General features: G+C 36.3%; 1 protein-coding gene across 1 annotated transcript; it reads left to right on the top strand.

Moving 5' to 3' along the window:
- The first annotated feature begins 4,534 nt into the window (after positions 1–4,534).
- LOC132299759 (WD-40 repeat-containing protein MSI1-like) lies at positions 4,535–8,258 on the top strand. Its single transcript, XM_059796573.1, has 3 exons — positions 4,535–4,657; positions 4,900–4,995; positions 5,766–8,258. Exons 2-3 carry the CDS (start codon positions 4,976–4,978, stop codon positions 5,974–5,976), a joined length of 231 nt encoding a protein of 76 aa, XP_059652556.1. The 5' UTR covers positions 4,535–4,657; positions 4,900–4,975; the 3' UTR covers positions 5,977–8,258.
- Positions 8,259–16,206: the final 7,948 nt, after the last annotated feature.

Below are 16,206 nucleotides of genomic sequence, written 5' to 3'. Positions count from 1 at the left end.
GGTTGTGCTTGATGAAATCCAAAAGTGAAGTGAATTTATTGTTTCAAAAGTTTCATAAAATGGTTGCAACTCACTACAATGCACATGTTCAGGTTCTCCGTAGTGACAATGGTGGAGAATATCAGAGTTTTGACCTTCAACAATATTTGGAAGCACATGGAACTTTTCATCAAACCACTTGTTCCAATACACCCCAGCAGAACGGGGTTGCAGAGCGAAAAAATCGACACTTATTAGAAGTTGTTCGTGCTTCCTTGATAGACGCTCATATGCCGTTATCGTATTGGGGAGAAGCACTTGTCTCTGCAACATATTTAATCAATAGAGTACCTTCTAGCTCTGTTGACTTCCAGACACCATTGCAGGCTCTCACTGACGCCATCGTTGCCCTAACCGTCCCAAATCTACCTTCTTATGTCTTTGGTTGTGTAGCATTTGTACACCTCCATAAACATCAACGCAATAAGCTAACTCCTCGAGCGTTGCGATGTGTTTTTCTCGGATATGCTACTCATCAAAAGGGGTATCGCTGTTATCATCCTCCAACTCGACGAATGTTTATCACCATGGATGTTGTTTTCCATGAAGACTCGATGTATTTTTTCTCTGCGTCTGAACTTCAGGGGGAGTACCAGAAAGAAATTCAAACTCTAGATTATGATTATCACATTTTTGAGGATGGCGATTCTGGTGGTAATGACTCACAAGTTGGACCAGCCAATCAGGAATCGGGGCGAATTGGATTCAAGTGGTATAAGTTTGGATCAAAGTGGTGATGACCGCCCCGAAATGGAAAGTATGGTGCCAACTCCACCGTTGTCCGAGTTTGAGTCTCTCGCAACTGATATATCAAACCAATCGCCTGCTGAGGATGTTCCTAATTCAGTGCCTGAGCCACTCAGAAAATAATTACCACAACGTCACACTAGAGGTATTCTTAAACCCACATATGAACCCGAACTTTCTAGTAAAGTTAAGTATCCCATGAGTCATTATGTGTCGAACCATCGTTTGTCAGAATCAAATTTGTTATTTGTAAATCAATTATCTACTGTATCTATTCCTAACAGTGTGCAGGAAGCTTTAGCTGACCGTAGGTGGAAAGCAGCAATGAACGAGGAGATGAAATCCTTGCAGAAAAATAAAACTTGGAAACTCATTGATCCTCCACCAGGAAAGAAACTAGTAGGATGTCAATGGATTTACACTGTGAAGTATAAAGCTGATGGCACAGTTGAACGCTTTAAAACAAGATTGGTGGCAAAAGGTTACACTCAAACCTATGGAATTGATTATACAGAGATGTTTGCACTTGTAGCCAAAATCAACACAGTTCGTGTCTTGTTGTCTTTAACTGCAAACTTGGATTGGCCATTACAACAATTTGATGTGAAGAATGCCTTTCTGCATGGTGAATTATCTGAAGAAATCTACATGGATCTCCCACCAGGATGCATGATACCTGAAAAGTATAGTCGGAAAGTCTGCAAGTTAAAGAAATCATTATATGGGTTTGAAACAATCACCGAGAGTATGGTTTGGAAGATTCACAAAGTCGATGATAGCCTTTGGCTACTGTCAGAGCAATTCAGACTACACATTATTCCTAAAGAAACAACAGGGTAAGATCACTGCACTTATTATATATGTAGATGACATAGTGGTTACAGGGAATGATCCTGAAGAAATGAAGGCTCTCAAGAAGTACTTGTCCAGAGAATTCAAAATGAAAGATCTAGGTCATTTGAGATATTTTCTTGGGATCGAAGTATCTCGGTCTAATAAAGGAATCTTTTTATCTCAAAGAAAATATGCCTTAGATCTATTACAAGAGACTGGCATGACAGCATGTCAACTAGCTGAGACACCAGTGGAAGAAGGACTGAAGTTATGTGTTGAGTCCAACCAAATACTTGCTAATAAAGGAAGATACCAAAGACTTGTAGGGAGATTGATGTGCTTAGCACACACAAGACCGGATCTGGCTTATGCATTGAGCATTGTTAGCCAGTTTATGCATGATTCTGGAGAGCAACATATGACTGCAGTTATATGCATTTTGAGGTATCTGAAATCTGCTCCTGGAAAAGGAATTTTGTTCACTAAAAATACTGGTTATCAAAACATAGATGCATATACTGATGCTGACTGGGCTGGAGCTATAGATGATAGGCGATCTACTTCTGGTTACTTCACTTTTATAGGAGGTAATCTTGTTACATGGAGAAGTAAGAAACAAAATGTTGTTGCTCGCTCGAGTGCAGAACTGAATTCAGAAGTATAGCACTTGGACTTTGTGAAACTTTGTGGTTAAGACTTCTTTTGCGGGATTTGGGTTATCTACCTGGGCAACCGATTCGACTATATTGTGACAATAAAGCAGCGTGTGATATTGCCCATAATCTAGTTCAACATGATCGTACAAAGCATGTCGAAATAGACAGATTCTTCATTAAGGAAAAGTTGGATGGAAAAATTGTGGAGTTGCCTAATATTCGATCTGAGGATCAACTAGCCGACATTCTCACCAAAGCAGTCTCAAATCAAGTGTTTTCAAATTTTTTAGACAAGTTGGGTATGTGTGACATCTATGCACCAACTTGAGGAGGAGTGTTGAGATTTTACCTATTGTACAACTGTAGAATTGAATTATTTTCTCCTTAATTTAGGGCTAATTGGTAGGTAATTAGTTTCCCGATTATTGTATATTTAGTTACCTATTTTAGCTAGATATTACTCTATAAATTGAATGTAACAGCATCGTGAATATTATTGAATTGAGTTTTGATTCTCATATTCTTTCTCTAAATTTGAAGATCAGCAATATGAAGAATGCAGAAGGGTAGAAGAAGGGAGAGAAAATCAGTCCAGTGAGAGAATTTGAGCAATGGTAGGGAAGAAGCCGCCGTTAGTTCCCTTGGCCCTTGCCTCTTTTTCCGTGCCTTTTTTTATTTTATTTTTAGTCTTAGGTCATTCAGGTGGTACATTTGTTAGGCCTTCAATCTAAGAACAGGTCAGGGTCTTGTTTTCCTTGGGTCATGTTGCCCTAATCCCTATATTTCTGGAGATACTGCCAAGTGTACCTTTCCTGTTGAATGCTCCAAAAATGGCAAGCTGTAAAGGCAATTATACTATTCCAGCTGTCTTTTGCTCTTATCCTCAAATTGGGTCTTGCTTTAGTGGGTAAGACATTACTAACTTTCTATCCTCCATTCAAAGATCCTTTCTGTATCCCATCGTCACTTGAAGAGCCCTACCATAACTTTTCATTGCTCGGATCGAGGTCGGATCGAGGTTTAAGGCCCGTCGATCGACAAATTGTATTGAGGTCGGATTGAGGTTCAAGGCTCGTCGATCGACAAATTGTGAAGAGGTTGGATCGAGATTCAAGGCCCGTCGATCGAAAAACTGTAGAGGTCAGATCAAGGTTCAAGGCCCGTCGATCGACAAACTGTGAAGAGGTCGGATCGAGATTCAAGGCCCATCGATCGACAAGTTGTGAGGAGGTCGGATTGAGGTTCAAGGCTCGTCGATCGACAAATTGTGAAGAGGTCAGATCGAGATTCAAGGATCGTCGATCGACAAACTGTAAAGAGGTCTGATCGAGGTTCAAGGCCTGTCGATCAACAAGTTGTGAAGAGGTCGGATCGAGGTTCAAGGTCGTCGATCGACAAATTGTGAAGAGGTCGGATCGAGGTTTAAGGCCTGTCGATCGACAAATTGTGAAAAGGTCGGATCGAGGTTCAAGCCCATCGATCGACAAATTGTGAAGAGGTCGGATCAAGGTTCAAGGCTCGTTGATCGACAATGTGTGTAGAAGTTGGGTCGAGGTTCATGGCCCGTCGACCGACTGGAGGTCCGATCATGATTCAAGGCCCATCGACCAACTGTGAAGAGGTCGGCTCGTGGTTCGAGGCCCAAGGCCCATCGACCGAGTGTTGGACCAAGGTTTGATGCCCCGTGGTCGAATATTACTTAGTCTTGCTGAGGTGGACTTTGTCAAAGTGTTGACTGTTTGACTTAATCCTGGGTGACGTGGCTGAACCACATCCACAATATAATAACTATAAGAGCTCTTTTTATGTTCCTACATTTGAAATTGAGTGGAAAGGTATTAATGACTTGCATTTCTAGGCATTCCTTATGCATTCTCATAGATGAAAAACTTGGATCTGTTGCATATATAATAAATCTGAGGGTGAGACAGGGTAATTGAAATGCATAGCTTTCTATAATTGTAGTCAGTCTGTATGAATTACTAATGTTGTATGGATTATTCTGGTGATTGTGGGAGGAATGAAGTATACAGCTTCCTACAGTAGTACTAGGAGGTCTCAATAGTTTGGAATTGTATTTTTGACATAACTGCATATGTGTATGCTATTGGATTCTTTTCTAATATTGGATGGTTGGGTTGATTCGTTTTTCTTCATCTGTTGTACACGAATGTTTTTATTTTTTGTTGGTATGCATGCTTAATGCTGTTTGAATGTGACAAAATACTTTCTTATCCGTGGTCTTGTTTTAGGTAATTAAATTGCTTGGCTTTCAACCCTTTTAATGAGTGGGTTGTGGCAACGGGGTCCACCGATAAGACTGTTAAGTTATTTGACCTACGCAAGATCTCCACTGCTGTCCACACATTTGCTTGTCACAAGTAAGGAATTTTCTCCCTTGCATCATAGATGCTTTATTTTTCAAGATATATTTCTGAAAATATTGTAGATTTTGATAGTATCTTTTTATCTCGGTTGCTGTGAGAGTAACTAGGTGTATACATACATATTTTGATACATATGTAAGCACATATATAAATACACACACACGAACATGTACATATGAGTATCTATTTGTATGTGTAAATATTCTGAACTCAATTATTGTCATGATTTACAACAGGGAGGAGGCTTTTCAAGTTGGGTGGAATCCAAAGAATGAGACCATCTTAGCTTCTTGTTGTCTTGGTAGGAGACTTATGGTGTGGGATCTTAGCAGGTTTGTTTTTTATCTTACTGACAGCAGTTTTTGTAAAGGATTTCTATTTATGTAGAAGTGTTAGCTTTAATCTAGCTTTTGCTTCATTATCAGAAATTTCAATCTTTATCTTGATATAACTGAAGCACTTGCTGCACAGTAAGAAATTTGAAGCTATCATGGCAAATTACAGAAAGATAAACAATGCCTAAATAAATTTGAGGCATCAACTTGGATTCTTCAATGCTTACAGATGTCAAAGCCGTGATTTATTTTCTTATTGTTTTATACAACTCTCCAAAATGTTATGATATGTTTGTCTTGATCATAGAGGGCCATCAATTTGGGTTTTTAAGTATTATTTGAATTTATAAACATTAGGCAATGTGATTAAATTTATATTTTAGTTGCTATCAGTAAAAGATGTTTACTAATTTTATTTTAGTTTCAATATTTTATGAGCATAAATGCACATTAACATGAGAAGTTGTTGAAGTTAAACACGTTCAAACAATCTTATTATTTCAATGTTCTAGTGATCTGGATCTTTTTTAGTATTAATAAATTTTTTAAATCTCTAAAAAGGGGAAAATTTTCAACATATTTGAAACTTATTGAAGTGGAATACTTTAAAATGTCATCACTAAGATCTCAGATTAGGTATTCTAGTTTCAATATCAAGACGTGAGGCATGCAAGTTGGAACCTGTTTTTCTCTTTTATCAGCAGTCTTAACCGGGTAAAACAGTCAGACAAGTGTGTAAAATAACGATAACCTTGCTACATTCCCAGGATTGGTGAAGAGCAGACACCAGAAGATGCTGAAGAAGGTCCACTCGAATTGCTCTTCATTCATGCTGGTCATACGAGTAAAAGTTCAGATTTCTCATGGAATCCATGTGAAAATTGGGTCATTGCCAGCCTAGCGGAAGATAACATTCTTCAGATCTGGCAGATGGCCGAGAACATCTACCACGATGAAGACGATCTACCAAGGAGATGAATCCACAAAAGGTACCACCTAGTCAAAAGGTTAAATAATTGGGTCAAAGAAGAAGTCCGCTAATTGGGTCCAGTTCTTGGGCCTGGCCCAAATTCAATCCAACTACATCTTACCATTTTTTTGGTGCAATAGTAATAAGTCATGCTTATGGACGTCTATAATGTTATTATTGAATCACTTGTTGAATTCAGTTGATCTAAAGGAAATCAAACTCCTAAATATTCCAAAATTTCGGAAAAAAATGATGTTGCATGTTCATGTTATAGAATTGGAAGAGTAAATTATTATGTTTCAGATTTAAAATGAACTTTTTCCAATCTTAAAACTGATTTATGTCGTTAAACGCAGCATAAATGTACTTTATTCGTCTAATATTCGAACCAAGTCATCTAATGGTATTTTTTTTCTCATTTCAAAGTAAAAATTAGAAGGTTAGAGTCGCTCTCTGCTAGCGTAGTGCAAAATTGTGTAAAACTATTAGTATTATTTATATAAAAAATGGTTATATTCATTGTTTCAAATTAATGTTCAACTTAAATATTTGTAATCTAATGATGTCGAGGAGGAGGACAGATTAGATATTGTCATTGTCAACATCTTTTTTTCTTAAGAATACAATAAAGGATTATTTTGGAACACAGGGTATATTTCATTTCGATTTAAACCATAAGAAATTTCGGAATTCATGGAAAAATTGATTAAGAGGTCATTATCAATATGATTTCTCTTGGATTAAATGGTCTGGATTAATACCACAAAAATGGCTAAATAGAGTCAATGTGTCGGTGTTGGTGACTATCTTAAATAATACTGTTTATAAATGTTTATACAAGGATATCCTCATTTTAACTTTTTCAAAAAGAAAGATATATTTCAATTTACTGAAACTGAGCTATTTTAAAGAAGGGAGAGTATTAAAAAAAATCAACAAATTAGTCTCTTCAATTTTCCATTTTCTTTACTTTTTCCTTTATTATTTTTATTTTGAAAATATTTTTTTGTGAAGTCATTTCCGGTACTAATTGATTGACAAAAATTAAAATTAATCACCCTTCCTCAAGAATTTAAACGGTATTTCTTCCATGTGGTTGAAAACTTGTGAATATTTAAACTTCATAAAAATAAATACTCCATAAATATCTTTATTGAATTTTTTGTCGGTTCTTTCTCACATTCCTTACTCTATTCAAAGCCTCTCATACGACAAACAGGAGAAGATATTGGGATCCGAACCTACTCACGCGTGCACATAATTTACCGATTAGAGCATTTGTTATTTTAACCTCATTTAACTTCGTTTTGGAAAAGTGACTTTAAATAAATACTCTAATTTTTATATAATATATATTTATTTTACTAAGTCCCTGATTTTCATATTAGGGAAGGGTAAGATTTTCATGGAAGTACAAAATTATTATTTGATAAAATTTGATCAATAGAAAATAATATTGAGGGCATTCACTTATTGTATTATTGTGACACGCTAAATTTCAAAGAAGTCAAGATAATAAATGTCTACGGGTGATTTGTTCGCTAAATTTTAAAGAAGTCAAAATAATAATGGTCTACGGGTAATTTGTTCAACCCTCGTGGGAGGCCAGTGTAAATAAACATACTACATTGCTACATCTGGAGCGTAATAAGTCACGTACACTTCGAGCTCGTGGAAAGGCTTCTCTCTGTAGTTTCTACGGAGTACAAGTTAGCATGTTGCCTCCTTTCATTAGCTACAGCCGAGAGAAGAGCGTATAAATGACATCTCTCTCTCTCTCTTTCTCTCTCTAAAAACACACACAAAACCAAAATATAAATTCCCATCTTCCGTATTACTTTATTCGAATCTAACTGTCTTATCGCGTGATTTCTGACTCTGCACGTTGTTTCGTTTCATTTACGCCTGAATTATATATAAATCTCTGGTGTGTATATATATTGATTGATCGTTATTGACATATAGAACAACTGTATTGTGGTCTCTGCAACTATTTTTTCTTGGATCTAGATTTGCTCGAAGCACAAGGTAGGTAGTATTGTTCTTTGCTTGTTAAACTAATCTTCAATTACACAAAGTTTTAGCATATATTTTGATTAGCAATCACTAATTTTTTGTTAGTTTGAGTAAGTGTTGTCACGGTGTATATTAGCTTTTCAATATTTTCTAATCTTTAAGTCATTTAAATCTTTTGGTTCTAGCGTTTTCTGTGAAGTATACTGTAATTTTTTTAGTATCTTTCTTTCTTTTTTTTTTTTTTTTTTTTTTTTTTTTTTTTTTTTTGTTTACCATGAGTTTTAAATGTGAATTTCAATTATCTTGATATTTTGGTATCTGAATTTTGAAGGCCCTTCAAAATAATGCCTGCAACATTTATTATGCTTTAATTAAAGCAATTTTTTACTTGTAAATATATATATATAGAACATCTGCGCATATTGAAGTAGGGAGGAGATCCGTGCCTGGTTATGGACTACCTTTTTGCCTTGATGCTCTGTTCCATCGTCATGGTTGAGAATTTAAATAATTGAAGTAGGGAGGAACCTAATGCAACAGTCAATACTTATCTTTTCTTCTAAATTAAGTATGAATGGTACTTGGTTTTTCTTTCGTTTACACGTGTGTTTATCTATCTACATTGGTAGGTCCGTTCCTTTATGATTTGTTGGGTTGATCCTGGCAGATTTGTTTCTAATTTTCTGAATCAATCCACCTATGTAGCTGCATCCACTGCGGCTGAGATCAATTGGTTGCAGAATCTCCTTTCGTTGTCCAATCCATGCTACTCGAACGAGTCTTTTGTGACAATGTCGGGACCACATTGTAAGATTATTTATTTAATTATGCCCCACATGATTTGGACATGTGATTATTACTTGATGACTAAGTAAATAGATATCAATTAATATTATTTATTTTTGGTCATCTTATAATTATCTTTTTGATAATTAATTAGTAGAGAAGTGTTTTCCTTTTTTATTTTTACTTTGATGGAAAATAAAATTATAATACTAAAAGGAAAATTGGTCTTCTCTCTACCTTTATAAAAGTGCATATATTTCATCAATTATGTACGATTAATGATACAACACGTAAAAGTTTTATGTGTGCAAAAGGCCAAAAGAGATAAACCAGTTTTCACTTTTGTCTGTTGATCAGAGTTACAGATTAGTTCGTAATTAAAGGATCTAGACGTTGGATATAATATCAACAAAGTTTGATATCATGAATTGAGGTATTTATATCTAACCATTTATTTATGCATTATATATTTATGCATTATAAATATGTAAAAATTATGAAGTTTTAAGATATGAGATTTATATAAATTTGTGATTAATGATTTAATACGAATTATTATAATTTACATGCGGTATCAGAGCAATATGGTTTATGAACTCATTGTTTTCTTTTAACCGTTGTATAAATAAAATTAAAATTAAAATTAAATGATTGAACGATCGATTAAATGGAATCCGCGATATATATATATATATATATATATATGTTTCAATCAATTTGTGGGTTGTAAGTTTTGATGGGTTTGGTCATTTATTTGGTTTACATACATCGATTTCGGAGCCTAACTGAGTTGACAGAAAGTTATTAACAACTTATACATAGATGTATAATAAGACAAACATGAATCTATTAAACTGTGTTTGTTTTTATTTTCGTGCATGATAGGCATACTAATTGGAATTGAAAAGTGATATCAGCTGGTATTGTTTGTTATTTATTGTTATTATTTTTTTTTATGAAACCCATTTGTATTTTAGATTCTATTTTATTAATTATATAAAATTTAATAAATACATAAAGCATGTGTATTTATTTATTTTATTATCTGAATTTTTAAAAATAAAATGTTATCTTATTAGATCTACAAATAAATTATTGTTTTATACTCAAACATACATATATGATGGAGAATTAATTTTATATTGATTCAATTATGATCTTTAAGTCCAAAAATAAAATAATATGTTTTATTTTGTATATAAAATAAAAAGATATTTTCTATAAAATTTCGGACAATTAAGTTTTTGAGATCGAAGTTGCTTAAACTTCAATCGACAATTATGAGTATGTGTGTATAACGTTTAATGGGTAAATTAATGATTAACTAGTTACTAGCTAATTTAATATTCATATTATGTGAATGTTAGTAGCTACCAAAGTGGCCTAACCATAATAGTCGATGAATATTAATTTTAGTAGTAAATATAATTTAATGATGAATTAATCACTGTCTAATTTAATATTCATATTATGTGAAAATTAGTAGCTACCAAAGTGGCCCAATCATAATGATTGATGAATATTAATTTTTGTAGTAGACATAATTAATCATAAATTGGTTACTATCTAATTTGATATTTATATTATGTAAAGGTTGGTAGCTACCAAAGTGGCCTAACCATAATGGTTGATGAATATTAATTTTAGTAATAAACATAATTACAATATTTCATGAATTATGATTAGGGGTGCACACGGTTCCGATTCTCACGGTTCCGGTCGGAACCGGAACCGGAACCGTTCACGACGGTTCCTTGAAAACAGAACCGGAACCGGAACCGTATAGTATGGAACCGAACCGTTCGGTTCCCATGGAACCGTTATTATTCTACCATACACTTTTGCACAAATCAAGCAATTGTTGTACTGAATATCACTTGGTTTTATAAGAACTAAAATCACCATAACAGAGAAAAAATAAAATTAAAAAAAAAAAGAGAGAAGAAGAATGGAAAAAGTCTCAAATAAAGGCTTGTCTGATGGAGAAAAAAGAAAAGGGAAAGGAAAAGCAACAGTACAACAATTGATATTCAGTATAAAATCACTTCCTTTATTTACTTCCGAAGAAATAAAATTAATCATGCCAGTACGAGAGAGAGCGAGAAAAATGAGAGAGAAATTTATAAAAAAGAGAAAAACTAAATATATATACACACACACACACACACACACACTAACCAACTTGGAAATCAACTACTTGCAACTGTGGAGCGTGGTGAGATCTTGGTAGCCGGCGCCGCTACTGCTGTTAGCTTAGGGTTCATCACTTCATTTGTTAGTACTTTAGATGAGAGATTAAGATGAGGCAAGGACTGTAAGAGAGAGAGAGAGAGAGAGAGATTTAAGGCCAAAAACTTAAAAAATAGACTTTTGTTTTCACGGCTCAGTTTGTATTTACTTCCTTTTTAGTATAAAATTAAATATATAATACATATATATATATATATATATAATATATATATATATATGTATATATACGGTTCCAGTTCTTACCGGTTCCCACGGGTTGGAACCGGAACCGAAACCGTGAGAACCGGGAAAAACGGTTCCGGTTCTACGGTTCCGGTTCTTTTGTGCACCCCTAATTATGATGCTTATTATTTTTTATGATATTTATAAATATTGAGTTTATTTAATTATGAGAAATAATTCTCCAAAGGGAATTGATTTTCAAGTGATTAAATGAAAATTAAGGGATTGCATGTATTTTTTAATTATGTAGATACAGGATATCTAAAGGTAACTTATCTGTTTAATTAAATAATACATCACCAATGAAGGTATACATATAAATACCAATAAGATCATTATTAGTATTTTATAGTTGCCACCTGTAAACACTTAAATTTAGTGGGCTTTGGTTTTAACGAATGGACCCATTAAATATAGGCCTAATGTTTAAATAAATTATTTAATTTACCAGGCTTGGTCCACTTAAATTATTTAATTAGCCCAGCCCAGATAATTAAATGAAACGATAATTATTCCTAATAAAATATATTTTGAATAATTATCTTTAAGAATAATTATCACAATATAACCGGCCCGGCCCAGTTATAGTTTTATCCTTATCAGGAGATGACACGTGTCATCATCCTATTAATCCAAGAAGCCTATAAATAGAGGCTTGGAGGAAGAAAAAAGGAGAGAGGATTCAGAATTCAGAAGTCTACAAATTCAGACACAAATTCAGAATTCAGAAGTTCAGAGACTCAGAAATCCAGAGACTCAGAATTCAGACACAAATTCAGAATCGAAACCAAAAAGCGAAAAACATCAAGCACATCCAACAACGTGCCGTTCTTCATCAAATTCCACAGTGATTCAAGAACAAGCTCGTGCAGCCCTTGGATCCAACCAACCAAAAACAAGGAGATCGAATCAGAGGACCTTTCTTTTTTTATAAAAGATATTACAAAGGACTGTACTCCACATTTATAAATTAATAAAATTCTATTTTGCTCCATATTTTGTTTCTATTGCAGACTTACAAAATTTGTGTGTACAAATTTGTGGCACGCCCGGTGGGACTACCTTTGCCTCTCATCTCTTTCTCCTACCATCAAGTTTCTTCTCTATCAGATTCTATGGCTCCCCCTAAGATTCAGACAGACAAGAAAGCCCAAAAGAACTTCGCTATTGCAAAGGTCGACGCTAAAGCCACCATGAAAAGTGGCACGAAGACCAAATTAAGCGATGGAAGTACCTTGACGGGCCCTGTGACACGTAGCAAGTCCCAGGCGATGGCGTCATTCAAACTTCAGCAAGATGTGGTGAAAACTAATCCTGCAACACCGGCGAACGTGAAAACTCAACATGTCAAAAACCTTGACATTGTTCCAGAGGAGGCTCCACCACTAGATTCACTTCGTTCTATCTATGATGCTCACTCTAGTGTCGGTTCACCCCCAGAGTCACCACGTCAGACTTCGGAGCAATCAATCACTTCAAGGAACGTGGATTCTCAAGGCCTATCATACTCATATGTGGTTGCTGCTATGATGACTGGAGCTGCTATGGTGGAGGAACAACTAGCAACTATGGCTCATTCCATTGAGAACCTTACAAAGACTATTGAAGAAAAGGACTTGCAAATTGCTACACTAATGAATAAATTGGAAGTTCAGACCTTTGGTGAAACACCAATGCCATCCGGGAATCGTGCAACTTTCATATCACCACCGTCTGGGAAACCTACATCTTCCACAGCAATACTAACGGAGAATCCTAATTCTACAACACAAGGTACTCACAGGGAGAATCCCAAACAGACGCCGGTGACAGAACAAGCGACCAGTCAAAACCAGACGCCGGGGATAGAACAGGCGACTGGTCAAACCAATCATACCTCTTCTTCAGTCTCTTTATTATCTGTCGAACAATTGCAAGATATGATAACGAATGCAATCCGAGCTCAATATGGTGGTGTCTCATAGAGCACTCTCATGTACTCAAAGCCCTATACAAGGAGAATCGACAGTATGAGAATGCATGTAGGATACCAACCTTCGAAGATTCAGCAATTTGACGGAAAAGGTAACCCCAAGCAACACATTGCCCATTTTGTCGAGACTTGTAACAATGCCGGAACAGAGGGGGACTTACTAGTCAAATAGTTTGTCCAGTCCCTTAAAGGAAACGCATTTGAGTGGTACACTGACCTAAAGTCAGAATCAATTGATAGTTGGGACCAGATGGAACGAGAATTCTTGAACAGGTTCTATAGCACTCGTCGTACTGTTAGTATGATAGAGTTGACTAACACGAAGCAATGGAAGGATGAGCCTATAATCGACTACATTAATCGGTGGAGAGCCCTCAGTCTTGACTGCAAGGACCGATTGTCAGAAGTATCTGCTGTGGAGATGTGTATGCAGAGAATGCATTGGGGCCTGCTCTACATTTTGCAAGGCATAAAACCTCGCACATTTGAGGAATTGGCTACGCGTGCCCATGACATAGAGATCGGTATGAAATCACATGACGGCAAAAGTCCCGTGACTATAGAACCACGCAAAGATAAGAAGGACTGGAAGAAGGGCGACAAGTCATCAAAAAATGCTGCTAAAGATTCAATGGCTATCTCAACCACCCCAATCAAGATATCTGTTAAAGATGACAAGAAGGATGATAAAAAGCCTCGCCAGTTTCAAGAGAGGGAGAGACAGCGTCCTACGCTAAAGGAGTTAAAGAAGAAAGAATACCCCTTCCCCAATTCCGATGTTCCTGGCATCTTGGAATGTTTACTTGAAAGTAAAGTTATAGAACTCCCTGAATGCAAACGTCCTCCAGAGATGGGACGTATCAACGATCCAAAATACTGCAAATATCATCGCATTATCAATCATCCAATTGAGAAGTGTTTTATCTTCAAGGAGGTGGTGATGAATCTGGCAAAACAAGGAAAAATCTTGTTGGATACAGACGAAGTTGTAACTTCAAATCATACTACTGCTACTTTGACAACCTCTGTCGTGGGGAGTGCTCATGCTCAGCCTTTAACTTCGGAGGTATCTTGCACAATTATCCAGTTTGGTTCATTGGAACCAATCCCAATCTATATTGGCCAAGGGAGTGTACGTGACATTTCAACATTTGGAAGGGTTTTTCCTCAGGATGATGAAGAAGGCTGGACTCTGGTGACAAGAAAGAAACCACGAAAGCAACAAGCTGATATTTTTCAGACTAATTATTCTGACAGAGGGCAAAGGAAGAAGAAACCCCAATATCACCATAAACAGTCTGGCCATAACAGAAAATGGGTCAAGAAGACACAGTCAACTAAACACACCTCTATAAGCAAAAAGAGTCAGAAGCCTATTACTTTGCAAGAGTTCTTTCCAAAAGGATACCTAAATGACGAAGTTGTAACAACTTACATGGTTTCAACTAAGAAAACAAGCCTTAATGATGAGAAGAACGAGGATCAAGATGAAGTCCAGACTGTAGAGAACCATAATACAGCCATCATTGAAAAATCTGATGATGATGAAGTGGTCAGAGGTACGTTTGAGTCATGTTGTGCACTAATTGTTTTCACGGACGAGGATCTTCAGTTGGGTTCGAAGCCGCACAATTGTCCTCTCTTCGTCTCCGGTTACATAAAAGAACGAAGAGTTACTCGTATTCTTATTGATGGTGGCTCGGCGGTGAATCTAATGCCAAAATTTACGATGAAAAATCTTGGCATCACAATTGACGAGTTATCGCGTAGCCGTCTTATTATTCAAGGTTTTAACCAAAGAGGACAGAGAGCTATCGGCATGATTCGGGCAAAGCTAACTATTGGCGAGCTCCAAGCAGAAACCTTATTCCATGTGATTGATGCAAAGACGTCCTACAATTTGTTGTTGGGAAGGCCTTGGATACATAGTAATGGCGTCATTCCATCGACTCTTCATCAGTGCTTCAAATTCTACAAAAATGGCATACAAACGGTTGTGGCGGATCATAAGCCATTTACAGAGGCAGAATCTCATTTTGCCGATGCCAAGTTCTATATCGATCATGATACACCTTCAGAAGTGCCCATCCCAAGCCTTCCGTCTACACAAGAGATTCAATCTACAAAAGCAAAAGAAGCATTAAGTGCTCCACTAGACGTTTTAGTGACAGACATTGTAAAGGTAGCTAAAACGCGAGGGGTCTCGATAAAAGCACATCGGACGAAACCTATTTTAAAGTATGTTCCAAAATCTCAGCGACAAGAAGGGCGACACCTGTTATCGAGATAATTGAAACTAAGGAATTTAAATTAAAGATGTCACAAACCAAGGAAAAAGAAGATATGCAAAAGCTTAAAGGAGAGTTAACTCTTCCTCTCCCTAAGATGCAGAAGTCTTCGCCTTCCAAGTCTCCGTTAAAAGGGTTCATGCGGCCTTCTCAATCTATGGTTGATCATTTATCACTTCTAAAACAAAGGACCGACGAAGGATTCGATCCTAATGCATACCAACTCTTGGCTAAGTCGGGGTATGATTTTACAAATCCTGCAAGCCTTGGAAAACTGAATGCTGAGGTCACCGGTGAGAAGGTGCACGACCTCAATGAGACACAGAAGAAGTTGAAAGATCAAGGGCATAAAATCATTTCACCTAAGTCTGGTCTCGGTTTCGTAACTTCTGAGCCACTTCGAATTCAAATCATAAAGAGGGATAAGAAGTCAAGCACCTCATACATTGGGTTTGAAGAAGTTGAGGATGAACAAGATCAGCAGACTGGGCATCAAAAATCAGTTTTTGACCGTATAAGAGCTCCATGCGATCGAACATCTGTATTCAACAGGTTGTCAAGCCGAGAATCAAATGTTTCAAGTTCCCATATCAGCAATTTGCCTCGTAACTCTGTTTTTAACAGAATGAGCTGTCATGACCAAAGAAGAAAATCTGCACAACCTCAATCTCGAAAGTCAGTATTTTCTCGAATTGGTACTATCC

Source organism: Cornus florida, unplaced genomic scaffold (genome assembly GCF_030987335.1).
Source record: "Cornus florida cultivar Cherokee Brave unplaced genomic scaffold, ASM3098733v1 CherokeeBrave_3.0.0_Hap2_Chr01, whole genome shotgun sequence".
In the NCBI taxonomy this organism is placed as follows: domain Eukaryota; kingdom Viridiplantae; phylum Streptophyta; class Magnoliopsida; order Cornales; family Cornaceae; genus Cornus; species Cornus florida.
This window is presented reverse-complemented; position numbering and strand designations above follow the sequence as displayed.

Bases quoted from the DNA above. Each gene is read 5' to 3' on its own strand.
- LOC132299759 (XM_059796573.1), top strand. From the start codon at position 4,976: ATGGTGTGGGATCTTAGCAG. The intron at 4,996-5,765 runs GTTTGTTTTTTA...CTACATTCCCAG, and splicing joins ATGGTGTGGGATCTTAGCAG to GATTGGTGAAGAGCAGACAC.